The sequence below is a fragment of the Erythrolamprus reginae genome, chromosome 4, assembly GCF_031021105.1.
Source record: "Erythrolamprus reginae isolate rEryReg1 chromosome 4, rEryReg1.hap1, whole genome shotgun sequence".
Taxonomy (NCBI): domain Eukaryota; kingdom Metazoa; phylum Chordata; class Lepidosauria; order Squamata; family Dipsadidae; genus Erythrolamprus; species Erythrolamprus reginae.
The window spans coordinates 93,948,688-93,963,269 of NC_091953.1; the positions used below are offsets into that span (position 1 = coordinate 93,948,688).

The 14,582-nt window shown below is 35.8% G+C and overlaps 1 protein-coding gene across 1 annotated transcript in view; it reads left to right on the forward strand.

The window, feature by feature from the left end:
- Positions 1 to 14,582, forward strand: part of HERC2 (HECT and RLD domain containing E3 ubiquitin protein ligase 2) — a 143,630-nt gene that overhangs the window by 42,561 nt on the left and 86,487 nt on the right. The window contains exons 18-28 of the mRNA XM_070750922.1: positions 37 to 265; positions 354 to 478; positions 3,367 to 3,545; positions 5,821 to 6,005; positions 7,922 to 8,077; positions 8,388 to 8,573; positions 9,101 to 9,271; positions 9,366 to 9,469; positions 11,155 to 11,305; positions 11,843 to 12,057; positions 13,798 to 13,930. Coding sequence (XP_070607023.1) covers positions 37 to 265; positions 354 to 478; positions 3,367 to 3,545; positions 5,821 to 6,005; positions 7,922 to 8,077; positions 8,388 to 8,573; positions 9,101 to 9,271; positions 9,366 to 9,469; positions 11,155 to 11,305; positions 11,843 to 12,057; positions 13,798 to 13,930 — 1,834 coding nt within the window. The remainder of the gene's footprint in view (positions 1 to 36; positions 266 to 353; positions 479 to 3,366; positions 3,546 to 5,820; positions 6,006 to 7,921; positions 8,078 to 8,387; positions 8,574 to 9,100; positions 9,272 to 9,365; positions 9,470 to 11,154; positions 11,306 to 11,842; positions 12,058 to 13,797; positions 13,931 to 14,582) is intronic.

The following is a 14,582-nucleotide window of genomic DNA, read 5'->3' on the forward strand; positions in this document are numbered from 1 at the left end:
TTCATTGTTTATAAGTTGTCTGTGTTTGTCTTTCAGCTTCATGCTGCAATTAGTCACCAAGTTGATCCCGAATGCCTTGGCTTGGGGTTAGGCAGCGTCTTGCTCAACAATTTGAAGCAGACAGTAGTGACTTTAGCAAGTAATGCTGGTGTGCTTAATACTGTGCAGTCAGCTGCCCAAGCAGTGTTACAAAGTGGATGGTCTGTGCTGCTACCAACGGCAGAGGAACGAGCAAGAGCTCTTTCAGCACTTTTACCCAGTGCAGGTATGCTTCCTTCACAGATATGTGAAGATAACACTAAGAAAGACATTGTAAATCCATCTTACATTACAAAAATGTTGTTAACTTTTAGTTTCAGGGAATGAAACAAATGTGAGTCCAGGTCGTAGATTTATGATTGATCTCCTGGTTGGAAGTTTGATGGCTGATGGGGGTCTGGAATCTGCACTGAATGCTGCTATTACTGCAGAAATTCAGGTAGGTTGGCTTTGTGTTCATTACAGATTGGAAAAACCCGTTTGTTTACAAAGTAACTTTGCTGTGTTTTATCATTTTTGTTGAAATAAATTATGAATGTTTAGGCTAGCAATGCTTAGGAGGGGAAAGGATTGTCATTTATTGATAATACATGGTATACACAGATTATTGAATAGTCTGCCCCATTAACTAGAAGTACTATGGATAGGGGAAACCGTATAATCTTTAAAAAAGGATTATGGTTAAATTCAACTTAGAGGGCCAAATCTGTTCCTGAGGCAATACTGTATGTAGTTATACAGGTGGCATTTTTAACCCATTTATGCTAATATGACAACAACAGATCCAAACTGCAACTAATATAGAAATGACTGTTGCAGGATATATTAATATTCTATTTTACATGATTTACATTAGTTAATTACTCATTTCTAACTTCAGTTTAAGGTGCTTATTTTACTTCTAAGCCTGATTGTATTCATATTCGTGTTGGAGGTCTTAGTTTCTGGTTCACCAGCAAAATCCATCAATGTAATGTGGTACAGTGTTTGTAGGGGGGTAGGCAGAGTTTAGGTTATGCAGTAAAAACAAATTTCTGCTTAAACAAGACAAGAGAGCCATTTTGTTTTAGAGTGTACTAGTAACTTTAAATAACTCTCCGACACGTGACTCAAATAATCACATTTCTCCAACCTAATAAGCTTAGAATTTTTCTTGGACCATAGTGGCTTATTTGATATCTTGATGTTTGCGTGTAGTCAGCATGATTAATTTTGGAAAGGTAAGCAAGATTAAGCCTCTTTGGATGTTACAGGAAATATTAGGATTATGGCCTAGACCTGAAGCAAAAAAAAATCCTGAGAGAAGGCAGTGGCAAATTATTTCTTTATTAATTACCGTATATACTCGAGTATAAGCCGAGTTTTTCACCCCAAAAAATGGGCTGAAAAACACAACCTCGGCTTATACTCGGGTCATTGACAAAGTCACCACACGAGGGCGCCATTGCTTGAGCCAGAGCGAGGAGGCACCAGCTTTTGTCCCCTCTCGCACGCCGTAGTTCCTCTCCCTGGCTCAAGCAAAACAGGCAGCCATTTGCTCCAACCGAGAGGGGGGAAGAGTAACTATTCCTTGCTCTCTCTGCATTGCCCTTAGTCGGATTAAAAAGGCCCCCTGCTGTCAGATTCTCCTCCCCCTCCTTTGAAAGGATTTAAACTGTTTAAAAAATGGTATTTTGTGGTAGTTGCTGTCCTTGCTTGGATAGGATCTAATAATGTGTTATGAGGCAGAGCTGGAGAGGAATGCTTTTTCTATCTGTCTATCTTTCTATCTATCTATTTTTCTATCTATCTATTTTTCTATCTATCTATCTGTATCTATTTCTATCTATCTATCTATCTATCTATCTATCTTTCTATCTGTCTGTCTATCTATCTTTCTATCTATATCTATCTATCTATCTATCTATCTATCTATCTATCATCTATCTATCTGTATCTATTTCTATCTATCTATTTTTCTATCTATCTATTTTTCTTTCTATCTATCTATCTATCTATCTGTATCTATTTCTATCTATCTATCATCTATCTATCTGTATCTATTTCTATCTATCTATTTTTCTATCTATCTATTTTTCTTTCTTTCTATCTATCTATCTATCTATCTATCTATCTGTATCTATTTCTATCTATCTATCTATCTATTTTTCTATCTGTCTGTCTGTCTGTCTGTCTATCTATCTTTCTATCTATATCTATCTATCTATCTATCTATCTATCTATCTATCTATCTATCTATCTATCTGTATCTATTTCTATCTATCTATTTTTCCATCTTTCTATCTATCTATTTTTCTTTCTATCTATCTATCTATCTATCTATCTATCTATCTATCTATCTATCTATCTATCTGTATCTATTTCTATCTATCTATCTATCTATTTTTCTGTCTGTCTGTCTGTCTATCTATCTTTATATCTATATCTATCTATCTATCTATCTATCTATCTATCTATCTATCTGTATCTATTTCTATCTATCTATCTATCTATCTATCTATCTATCTATCTATCTATCTATCTATCTATCTATCTATCTATCTATCTATTTGGTTTTCTATGCTGATAACCTCACAGCAGCTAATGCTGAAGCTCTTCTTTGGATACACTTATTTATTTGTTTGTTTGTTTATTTATTTAATTGGATTTGTATGCAATCCCTCTCCAAGGACTCAGGGTGGCTCACAGCATATATAAAAACAGAACAATAATGTAAATCCAATTAATGATGAGAAGGAATCCAGTTTTGAAGGATTTTAACTCTTAGGTTTTAGCTTTGTTCCTGATCGAGCTACTTTTTTTACTTTTTAATTTATTGTTAATATTGTTAATTTGTTTACCCTCTTTTAAATTTACAGAGCTAGTTTACTGGTTTTCTTTAAAATAAATATTCTAAAACATGTCTCAATTAATGTAATTTTATTGTTTTCCATTTTTATAAGTTACCAGTAGCCACTGCATTTTCTAACCTCGGCTTATACTCGGGTCAATACGTTTTCCCAGTTTTTGTGGCAAAAATTGGTGCCTCGGCTTATACTCGGGTCGGCTTATACTCGAGTATATACGGTAAATTACACTAATAGGTCTGTGCAGTTGTAAGAAGTTAGATGTGATTGGATTTTTTAAAAAATCTATGGATTCCTTTTTGTTTTGCTTTATGTCTCACAGCCATATGGGCTTTATGAAGTGGTAGAGTTGCAGATTAATCTAAAAGACAGGAAGCTAGAAAGTGAATAAATCATTAGGGACTGGGGCATTACATCTCTTATTTAATGGACATAACAATGAAAATGTTCAGTGCTTTCACTTAAATCTTTTGCTTTGTAGGATATTGAGGCAAAAAAAGAAGCTCAGAAAGAAAAAGAAATTGATGAGCAGGAAGCGAATGCATCAACACTTCACAGGAACAAGACACCATTAGATAAAGACCTCATTAATACCGGGATCTATGAATCTGCAGGAAAACAAAGCTTGCCCTTGGTTCAATTAATCCAGCAACTATTGAGGTATTCTGATTTGATAACAAAGACGTGTTAGAATTATTATTTCTCTTCATTTTTTTGATTTTTTGATTTTTTTTTTTCATTTTTGTCTACTGTTCTAAGAAGCATACTGTGTTGAGAATAAAGACAAGCCTAAAAATCATTTTATGTGTGTCCTGATTAAGGGTACATCTGCTGTAAACTTGTGCAAGTCTGGATAATTTTCTTCTGCTTTTAAAACAGGATTTTTGATATCAGATTGTAGCATGTTTTGGGGTTTAACTTTCTTTTTGTTTTGTTTTAGAGATATAGGTCACAGCCAGGCCCTTAGGTCAGAGGTTCTTAAACTACATATTATCCCACTCCCAGGTTTACAAGTAAATTTCAGGGCAGAAAAAAAAAAGATTTTTCAATTCTTTGTGTAAAAAACATTTTAAAAGTTACCCGTAGGCTTTACTTTATGGCCTCTTGTTATTCTCCAGGATGGCTGATTTACTTCTTTGTCCAAAGAAGGATCTTTGTGATTGTGTGTTTGTGCAAATTATTCTCTGTTGCTTATGAACAATAATAGATATAACTGAAACATTTGTATATATTAAGTAGATTTTCGATTGATTATTTAAGCAACTTTTGACATTGTAAGATTATGGTTAATACATTGAAGTTTAATAAGAAAAATATTCTTTATATGTAATATTCTCAAGGTTGTATTTTATAAAATTTCAAGTTTCTGTTTTTATTTATTTGATTTATAGATTACATGATCTATAAATGATTCAAAGTAAGAGTTATATTACACAATGTTTGAAAACAATACAGTGGTACCTCTACTTAAGAACTTTTCTAGATAAGAACTGGGTGTTTAAGATTTTTTTGCCTCTTCTTAAGAACCATTTTCTACTTAAGAACCCGAGCCAGGAAAAATTTCCCAGGAAATTTAAGAGCGGCATGAAGGCCTGGCCAGTTTCCTGCCATTCCCCCTGGGTTTCTCTCTCTGGCGCAGTGTATGGGAGGCAACTTCGCGCCGGGTTTATGGGAGGCGTGTGCTCCTCCTCACTGCCTCAGAGTCCCCCCCCTTTTTTAAGCCTTATAATTTTGGATTTTTTTTATTCCCCTCACCTTCTTCCTTCGGCAACGACTGTCCTCCTCCTCTTCTTCCTCCTCTTCATCCCACCCAAATTCCGAGCTTTTATTACTTTCCTAATTGGTTTGCATGCATTATTTGCTTTTACATTGATTCCTATGGGAAAAATTTCTTATACTTACAAACTTTTCTACTTAGGAACCTGGTCATGGAACGAATTAAGTTCTTAAGTAGCGGTACCACTGTACTTGTTTATCATTGTTTTATGTTGACACTTATTTTTCATAGAAACAAAACACTAGGAAGTGGAATGAGGAAGATATACGAGGGTTATCTGAAAAGTAAGGTTACAAGGCGTGTAGCTCTCACGGGGAATGTTCGTGAGGGAAGTTGGTATTACTATTGTGTAACGGGAAGCCAGCGGAAGAAAATGAGCAGTGCCAGTGGTCAGTAGATAATTGACTGGCGCTGTGGTGAAGGTTAGAGATGAGCGTCCTCATTCTGTTTTCCTCCCAAGTGTGAAGTACGTGCTCTAATACACTACCTGAATGCTAAGGGCATGAATGCTGCTGCAATGGGTGCCCAAGATGCTTACTGAAGTACAAAAAATCGACAGAGTCAGTGCCACCTGAAAATTTCTTGACCATTTCGAGATTGAAGGTGAGGGTTTTCTCAACTGCATAGTGACAGAAGATGGAACTTGAGTTTATCACCATACTCCAAAGAGCAAATGTCAATCAGTGTAGTGGTGCCATACCCATTCTCCTTCAGCCAAAATTTCAAAACTCAGCAATTGGCGAGAAAAATCTTGGGCACCCATCATGCACAACTCTTGAGCAACTATCACAGCAGCGTTCATGCCCTTCACATTCAGATTGCGAATTACAGTGTACTTGGAGGGAAACGGAATGTGAACGCTCATCTCTAACCTTCACCACATCGCCAGTCGATTATTTACTGACTACTGGCACTGCTCATTCTCTTCCGCTGGCTTCCCACTACACGATAGTAATACCAACTTCTCCTGCAAACATTCCCCGCAAAAGCTACGTGCCTTGTAACCTTACTTTGTGGATAATCCTTGTAATTACAGATTTGGGACTATGATGCCAAATACTGTCTTTATGAAAAATCAATGAAATATTATTGAAGAGTTGGTTAGTGATCTGTTTTGTTCAACTTTTTAACGCCTTTTAAAAATATTATTTCCACTAGGAACATTGCTTCACAGACTATTGCAAAATTGAAAGAGGTGGCTCGTCCCATTTCTTCTTGTTTAGACCATGAACAATATAGTAAAGAAAGATCTGCTTCTTTGGACTTACTGCTGCGTTTTCAGCGCTTGCTTGTTAGTAAGCTATATCCAGGAAATCATTTTGGACAGGTCTCTAATACATACAGTAAGTATGGCAAAAAAAAAAAGTGTTGAAATTATATAAAATAGAATATCATTCTTTATTCGACACACAAGGAATTTGTCTCTGGTGCAATATGTTCTGCCTGACCGGCCTCAAGCAATGATTAATGGTCCAGAAAAGAAGGTCAAACACACACGTGGATAGTTTATCAGCAAACTTGTATTTAAACAGTAAAGAAAAAAGACTAAAGCAAATGGTCCTTACTATCAGGAGAAACCAAGAGGATTCGTTGCAAAATTCAATCAGCTACAAAATTCAGTGAAAAGCCAACCCATACAAAAGTCACAGAGCAGAAATAGTCCAAAAGTCTCTGAATATTCACAGCACAAAAGCAGCAGCTTGTCCCAAAGCGTTCAACTCTCGCAACACTGTAGTACAATCCACGAGCAGGAACTTCAGAGCAGGAACTTCAGAGCAGGAACAAACCACAAACCACCCAGATAATCAGCCACAGTTTGCCTTGGCCCCGTTCCCTTTTAATGCTGTTTAGCCCTCATTAAGGGAACCACACCCAGCCCAGGTGTGTTTCTCCTACTTCTTAAAGCGACCCCTTCTTTGTAAGGCCCTACGGCTGCGTAAATTGATGTATTGTCCTGCAGACGAGCTGAGATAGGATAGACTGTCTGACGAATTGCCAGCCCCTTCCCCTGAACTGTCTGCCAATTCGTCCTGGCTCTCTGCCCCATCTTCCTGACTGCTGGCTACATCTTCCTGGCTGTCAGCTGCATCATCCTGGCTGTCAGCCAGGCTTTCACAGTCACTGTATGCCTCGTCTCCTCCATCTGTGGGGGCAACAGCTGGCCCAGGCCCAAACACAACACAATAGTTCTCTGTACATACAAGCAACAAGTGATAAATCATGATAACAATCATAATATATCAATCGGAAATAATAAGATTTCGCACTTAGTAATAATCATACAAACCATACAAAAGTATAGGAAGATAAGGAAATAGGTATTAGGAAATGTTCTGCTGGTGTGTTTCAACCGCCCGTAATTACAGGGTAATTAGTCCAGGAAGACACACACCACACGATGAAAGGAAAACCCAAAAGTTTTTATAAACAGAAAAACAGAAACAGCTCCCTTTTTAAATGTCAAAGGGATTTTCTGGTACACACAAGGCACAGGTTAAATGCAATCCAATTGCTCACCCAATAACTGGGAAATTGAGTCCAATTCTAAAGTCCAGAGAGTCCACACACAATCTTGAACAGCACAAAAACCACAATCTTGACGAAACAATGAATCAGATAAACTGCCATGAGGCTAAAACACCAGGCTGCACTTTTATCTGTAGCACTAATTACAGCAGCCCCCCCCACCACAGGTGGCCTCATTTTCTCTTGTAATAATCCTTCAGTTGTTGTCTCCTATGCATCACTCTATGCATGCGTGGATGTGTCATTAATTCTTGTTCAGAATCCAGGGACGATACAGATGATTGATCTCCTGGGCTGTCTGCCAAACTCCCCTCTTCCCTGTCACTCACGCTTCCTTGGTCAGAGGAGGCTTCATTGGCAGATTCCATTGGGAGCAAAACAGGCCTGCGGCATGTGGATGTTTCCCCCACATCCACCTGCACATTCCTTGGGGCAGGAGCTGGGACAGAGCTAACCACAACAGGAAAGACGAGAAGGATAATAGTAATATAGCTCTACTAGATAGTTTGACAGTATTGGGGGAATTAATTGTTTAGGAAAGAGATGGAATGGGGGGGAATCTGTTCTTTTGTCTAGTAATTTTGGCATGCAGTGTCCTATAGCATCTTGAGAGAAGTTGAAATATGTACTTGCTATTGGATTAGACATCCATTTCACATGAGTGTCCTCTAACTTTTGCTGAAATTAAATACTATGATGATGAACAGAATGTGACACCTCTATTTCTTGACAGGTCCTGAGCTTCTAGGAGTTGGTTCCCTGCTAAAGAAATACACAGCCCTTTTGTGTACACACATTGGAGATATTTTGCCTGTAGCAACTAGCATTGCTTCTATTAGCCATAGGCATTTTGCAGAAGTATCTCGTGTTGTAGATGGGGATTTAACAGGTACCGATGCATTGTTTTAATTCCATTTTGTCACTTGGAATAATAAGTAAAACATAAGAAACCTAATGGACATAAATCTAATTGCACACATTTAGATCCATAAATGTGGATTGTGGCAAGAAAGGGGGAGTACCCTTAAAAAATGGAAATGTTGTTATTGAAGACAATCTGTGTAATAAGAACGGGCAAAAATGCCCTAATTTATCGTTTTGCTGATTTACAAGTCTGGATTGAAGACATTTGAAATGTATTGGGAGGATGGACAAAATATATTATTCTATCTTTTTACTAAATTTTTTGTTCTCTTTAGGTGTACTCCTTCCAGAGTTAGTGGTATCTGTAGTACTCCTTCTCAGTAAAAACCCTGGACTTATTCAGGAAGCTGGAGCGATTCCTTTATTAGCTGGCTTATTAGAACATCTGGACAGATTTAACCAGTTAGCTCCTGGTAAAGAGAGAGATGACAATGAAGACTTAGCTTGGCCTGGAATCATGGGTATGCTCTTTCCTGAAAATATTTAAAATGTTTTTAACCTTCAAGTAGGTTTTAGGTGTTTTTCTCCATTTTGAGTTAACAGATCCCTTTATAAGCACTGTTCTTGGTTCTAGGGATTGTCAATTGCTAGAAGATTAAGAACATATAGTATGTTTAGCTAAGGAAAAAGATGAGTGGGAGATGTGATAGCATTCTGCAAGAAAGCTGTATCTATTACTTTTTAGAATGCAGAGCATGGTATAACAGTCTGAAGTCCCATTCAGATTGAATTATTAAAAACCCTACTTCCTAATGAGAAAGCTAGCTCTCGTTCATCTTTGGATGCATTTACAGTTTGGATTCCTGAATTAAATGGGAAGTTGGCATAAATGGGTGTTTCAAATCTACAATTTTAGAAAAAGCATGCTAGAAAATATATTTATAGGGGAATACGTGATTAAGTTATGCTTACATACTTCTTTGGTTTTACTCCTTTCAATTGGAGAGTTAATCACAAATTATAGTTAACATTTTTCCTCATCTCTTAGGTACATTCTTTACGGGGCAGAATAGCAGAAATAATGAGGAAGTGACGCTTATTCGAAAAGCTGACTTGGAAAACCACAATAAAGATGGTGGCTTTTGGACAGTGATTGATGGCAAAGTGTATGATATAAAAGATTTTCAAACCCAGTCATTAACAGGGAGTGGAATACTTGGTGAGATTCTACTACTTTATCAAAGCAAATATCAAACTCAATATCAAGTTCATTTGCTGTGCTTTCTAAACTGATTGCTTTCTGTTTTCTTTAGCCCAGTTTGCAGGAGAAGATCCAGTTGTTGCTTTGGAGGCAGCTTTGCAGTTTGAGGATACAAAAGAATCAATGCATGCTTTCTGTGTTGGCCAATATATGGAGGTAACAACCTTAAATTATCTCAAACTTGAGCCAAGTAAGATAAAAGAATAGTCTTATTGAATCCTATTCCATAACAAGTATGTCATGTATCTGCATTTTCACATCACACTGAAGAATTATGAATTCATTCAATTTCCTTTTAGGTTCATAAGGACACTGACTGTCAGCATTTCAAATAGCATCTGAAATTAAATCAGAGTCTAAGACATAGACTTCCTCCAAGTTCCAATTTATTAGCAGAGCCATGTTGACACATCTGGGAGAAACCCGAATCTGAAGTCCCATGGATTTCTCCATCCATTTTAAAGTTTAATCTCTTGTTCCCACACCCAAAAGTTCATCACAAGGCCCAGTTTGATTCTGCTAACATGTCCGGTCCTCCCATCAACTTCTGGGCAGGTGCTGAACAAAGGATGACCTTGAGAATCTAAAAGGAATTTGTTATGGCTACAACTCTACAACCCTCAAGCAACAGACCCTCCCAAATTCCGACAGCACTAATACATTCTAGATTCTAATATGTGATAGGCCAGAGTCTCAAAATCAAACAATGGTTTTGGTCTGACACTGACTTTGACAGCTCATCTTTCTATTTTCCTCTGAAAATCTCTTGTATTGGTACAAAAGGTCTTTGAGTTATGACCATAATGGAGCCTGCTCATTATAATTACAAGTGCGAAGTTTGCTAAGTGAGACAATCTCACTTAATGACATCCACCCCTGCTCTCTATGATCGCAACCATTATAGCAATAGCATTTAGGCTTATGCACTGCCAGATAGTACTTAATAGCACTCTCTGGATGGTTTACAGTGTAAGCATTATTTGAATGTTGCAATACTGCACTTTAACCACTACCAGGACTCATTGTTATATGAACCCATGAATTGTTAAATTAAGTTTTTGAAGAGGGTGTGTGTCTGTTGTAACTTTAAACAGTCCCTAAGTGATCAGTCATAAGTCAATGATTACCTATGTTTAAATTATAATTTATCATTATTATAGTTTCAAAGCATATAATTCAGATGATTGGATTATGAAAGCCATTTATGGAAATAATTCCTAGTTAATCCAAATATGATTTAGATGCATTTAATTTAAATGAAGTCAAATTCAGAAGTATCCTGGAACAATTGTTACCCTTTCTGATTTACTTAATGTTTTAAAAGCTAAATTTTGTTTTATTCTTACAATTTCTGCAGTATAAATTTAAAATTGTACCAGCTTTCTATTTCTTGTTGTTAGCCGCCCCGAGTCTACGGAGAGGGGCGGCATACAAATCCAATAAATTATATTATTATTATTATTATTATTATTATTATTATTATTATTATTATTATTATATGTTTTATTTCTGTGCAAATTTAAAGAATAATTTAGCTCCACACTGAAAAACCCAGCTACACAGATTACATATATAATATATAAACTTTTTGACCTTTAGTTCTTTCACTGCAGTTGACATAAAGGAATAGAAATGATGATTTTCTGAATTTATTGTTATTCTTGCTCTCTCTAGATAATTCTTCTTCCTTCATTAATTTTCCCTGTGTCACCAATATGTTTTGGCTTTATATTGCTATAGCTAAATGCTACATTAAAGTTATTGATGAAGTGTGATCATCACTATTTAATCATAGTTTATTCATCATGGATTGCTTCTGGTTTTATTTTCTCTTTCTGTAGCCTGATCAGGAAGTGATCACAACACCAGACACTGGCAGTCTCTCATCTCCTCTCATAGACACTGAAAGAAATTTAGCCCTACTTCTTGGTCTACATGCTTCTTATCTAGCAATGAGTACACCACTTTCTCCAGTGGAGATTGAATGTGCCAGTAAGAATTTTTAGAGTTTTATTACAAATGTAAATATATATAAGGTTTGGTCTATGTTCTATAATTCAGTAAACTTATTAAAAATAAGAGCTAATTTTTAAGATTATAGAAATACATAGGTCTCTATGATATACTGCATTATTTGTTTGTTTGTTTTAAAATCAGGTTTACTCCTTGGCATTTTTAATATAAATGAACAAAAATTGTTTAAAATTTAGCAAAGAATGAAGTGTATAAGACTATGGGAAATATTTCCAGTTGGGAATATATTTTATTGAACTAGTGTTGCTTTGGTATTAGAAGCTTGAATACTAGAATTATATAGACAAAAAAAATAGATGTCATAATGCATTTTTCATATTGTCTAAAAAGCTTATCCCTTAAAATTTGGCAGTAACAAAAAAAAAGAACAATTTATTAACAATTAAAGAAACTTCTGCTTTTGAATGATTTTCTTTTAAGTTTATTTTTAAATAATTACTTAAAGCTACAGAAATAATATGATAAAATAATATGTTTAAATGTATTTCTTTATAGAGTGGTTAAAGTCCTCTATTTTTTCTGGAGGCTTGCAAACTAGTCAGATACATTATAGTTACAATGAAGAAAAGGACGAAGACCACTGTAGTTCTCCTGGCAACACCACACCAAACAAGTCAAAGATGTATTCCCATCGACTAACTTTGACTGACCACTCACAGCCTTTTCTGCAAGCGATTGCAGACAACAATACTCAGGATCACACTGTGAAGGTAAGAATACTTTGTCTTAAGAATAAAGATGGGCTTTTCCGGGCACAAGAATTGCTAATTTAAATGTTGGCATTTATAAAACTTTGGACTGTTCCATTGTTACACCAAAGTGTTTAATATCACAAGTTTTAAACAGTATTTTGGAGATAATTATGGTATACTATTTAGGGTTACGAATAAAAGCTAACAGGTCTAAACACATCATATTAGTGAAAATAAATGGGTTTTTATGGAAGGTGCTGAGTTTTTCCTATCAAGGCCATAATTGCTGTAATGAATGGAATTTGTTTATTCCAGGAATAGGTGCCAGAAGTGTTGCCCATCCCAAAATATTTTTTTTAAAGGCAACCAGATCCTGCTAAAAGAAAAATAACTTTTAAAGAACTTATACAAAAGGTTTTTGAACTTTATAACATCACTTGTTGGAGTTGCACAAATATCAGCAGAAATTCAGAACTACAGTACAAATTTCAGAAGAAATTGAAACTCAAAAACAAATATCATAGTAAAAAAAAATTAAATACAAATCAGATTTTGAAAAGAAACACCAAACATCAAATGTTATGTTCTAAACAAGCTAAATTTTTCCATCAATGAAAATCCCAGTACCAGACTAAAGCGACTGGCCAATCAACTAAATGATTAATACAAATGCTCCACCTCAACTTGTCCAGGAGAGAAAACTTTGTTTGGAATAACACTGCTGCAAAACAATATAAAATGCATGCCATTGGGTGCTCCTAGTCCTTGTTTTTATGATACTGATACAGTTATTGGCGATAATCACTTTTGGGATAGATAGGAAAGCCTGAATTTTTTTTTAAAAAGGAACAAATATCTAATAAAGGCATCCTTTGTGATGACCTTATTTCTCTTTCTAATGTTTTCAGAGTTCCCTTTCCCATATCTGCTTTTTATGTTCTGAAAGTAAAGCTGAGTCTAGTATTCTAGATCATGCAAGAATAATATCCTGCATAACTGTACCAACTGACTAGACTAGAAACTTCTGCCACTTCTGAAAAAACTACAGTTAAAGAATACTAAATTAAACTATAAAACTGCTTGTCTGACAGTTACTTTTAAGTGGTTTTTTTTTTTTGCCTTAATGAATTGTAAGAATAGTTATTATCATAACAGGAAGATATGTTTCCATCTAAAGTAGCAGCCAAAATTGTGGAAACCCTTTTGGTAAGTGTATTTTTGAGGTTTGATGGCTAATAACATCACTTTTTTGGGGAGTTTTAAGATAATCATATTCCACTACTGGAATTGCCTGGGAATAGCCCAGACCTTAACTCAATTGAAAATCTATGGAGCTGACTGAAAAAACTTGTTAGTCAGAAGTGACCCAGCAATAAAACCTAGTTAATAGAAGCAATTATTCAGAGATTCCGATATATACTGCCCCCCCAAAATAAAGGGAACACTCAAATAACACATCCTAGATCTGAATGAATGAAATATTCTCATTGAATACTTTGTTCTGCACAATGTTGAATGTGCACAACAGCATGTGAAATTGATTGTCAATCAGTGTTGCTTCCTAAGTGGACAGTTTGATTTCACAGAAGTTTGATTTACTTGGAGTTATATTCTGTTGTTTAAGTCTTCCTTTATTTTTTTGAGCAGTGTATAATATTCCAACATGTGATATTCAATTATTAGATTTCATTGAATTGCATTTGTTCGATTACTACAATGTCATAAACCCTGCTCAGTGTATTTTTTTTTAATATCTAGGACTTCTTATGTCAAGTCGAGAGGTACTGCAAACAGTGTCATTTGACAACACCAATTACATTCCCTCCTGAGCACCCAGTAGAAGAAGTAGGACGTCTGTTGTTATGTTGCCTTCTCAAGCATGAAGATTTAGGTATTTGTATTTGGCACACAGTTATCTCAGAGTAGCACTGTAAAAATTATAGGGCACTGAGACAAAGGAGACAATAATTAAATGCAATTAGATGTGAGATGCTAACAACTTATTAGAAGTTACATTGCTGTAGCATGTCATGAGCAAAGTGCTGTATATTATCAAATGGCAGTCAAAATGCTTCTTATTATTCTAGGTTCCATTTGGAATATAAGATTGTGTAGGAAAATTGGGGTTACTATGGTAATACAACCTTTTCACATTCCAGCCTTCAATATAAGCTGAAACAGAATAGACAGATTCTTAAATATTTCAGAAGATCCTCTATCTTGGGGCAATGGAAAAATGCAAAAATCTTTGTTTCTTCCCAATATGGATTTAGTCAATATGCTTCCAAATTGTTGAGTTGTTTCAAATTGTTGAATTGTTTGAGCGGGGTGGGCTTGTAAATCTAGAGGAAAATATGCTTACCTTTGTTGCAAAAAAGGTACTAAGAAGGATGGAGATGCTTATCCCATCACATTCTTTGCTATGGGGGAAATCAAAATGGCAAATTATTTAGACTAACACATTGGTCTCCAACCTTTCCAGCTTGGCGGACTAGTGGGGGCATTGAGGGAGCAGATGGGATGGTTTCCCCTGCATGGGCGCA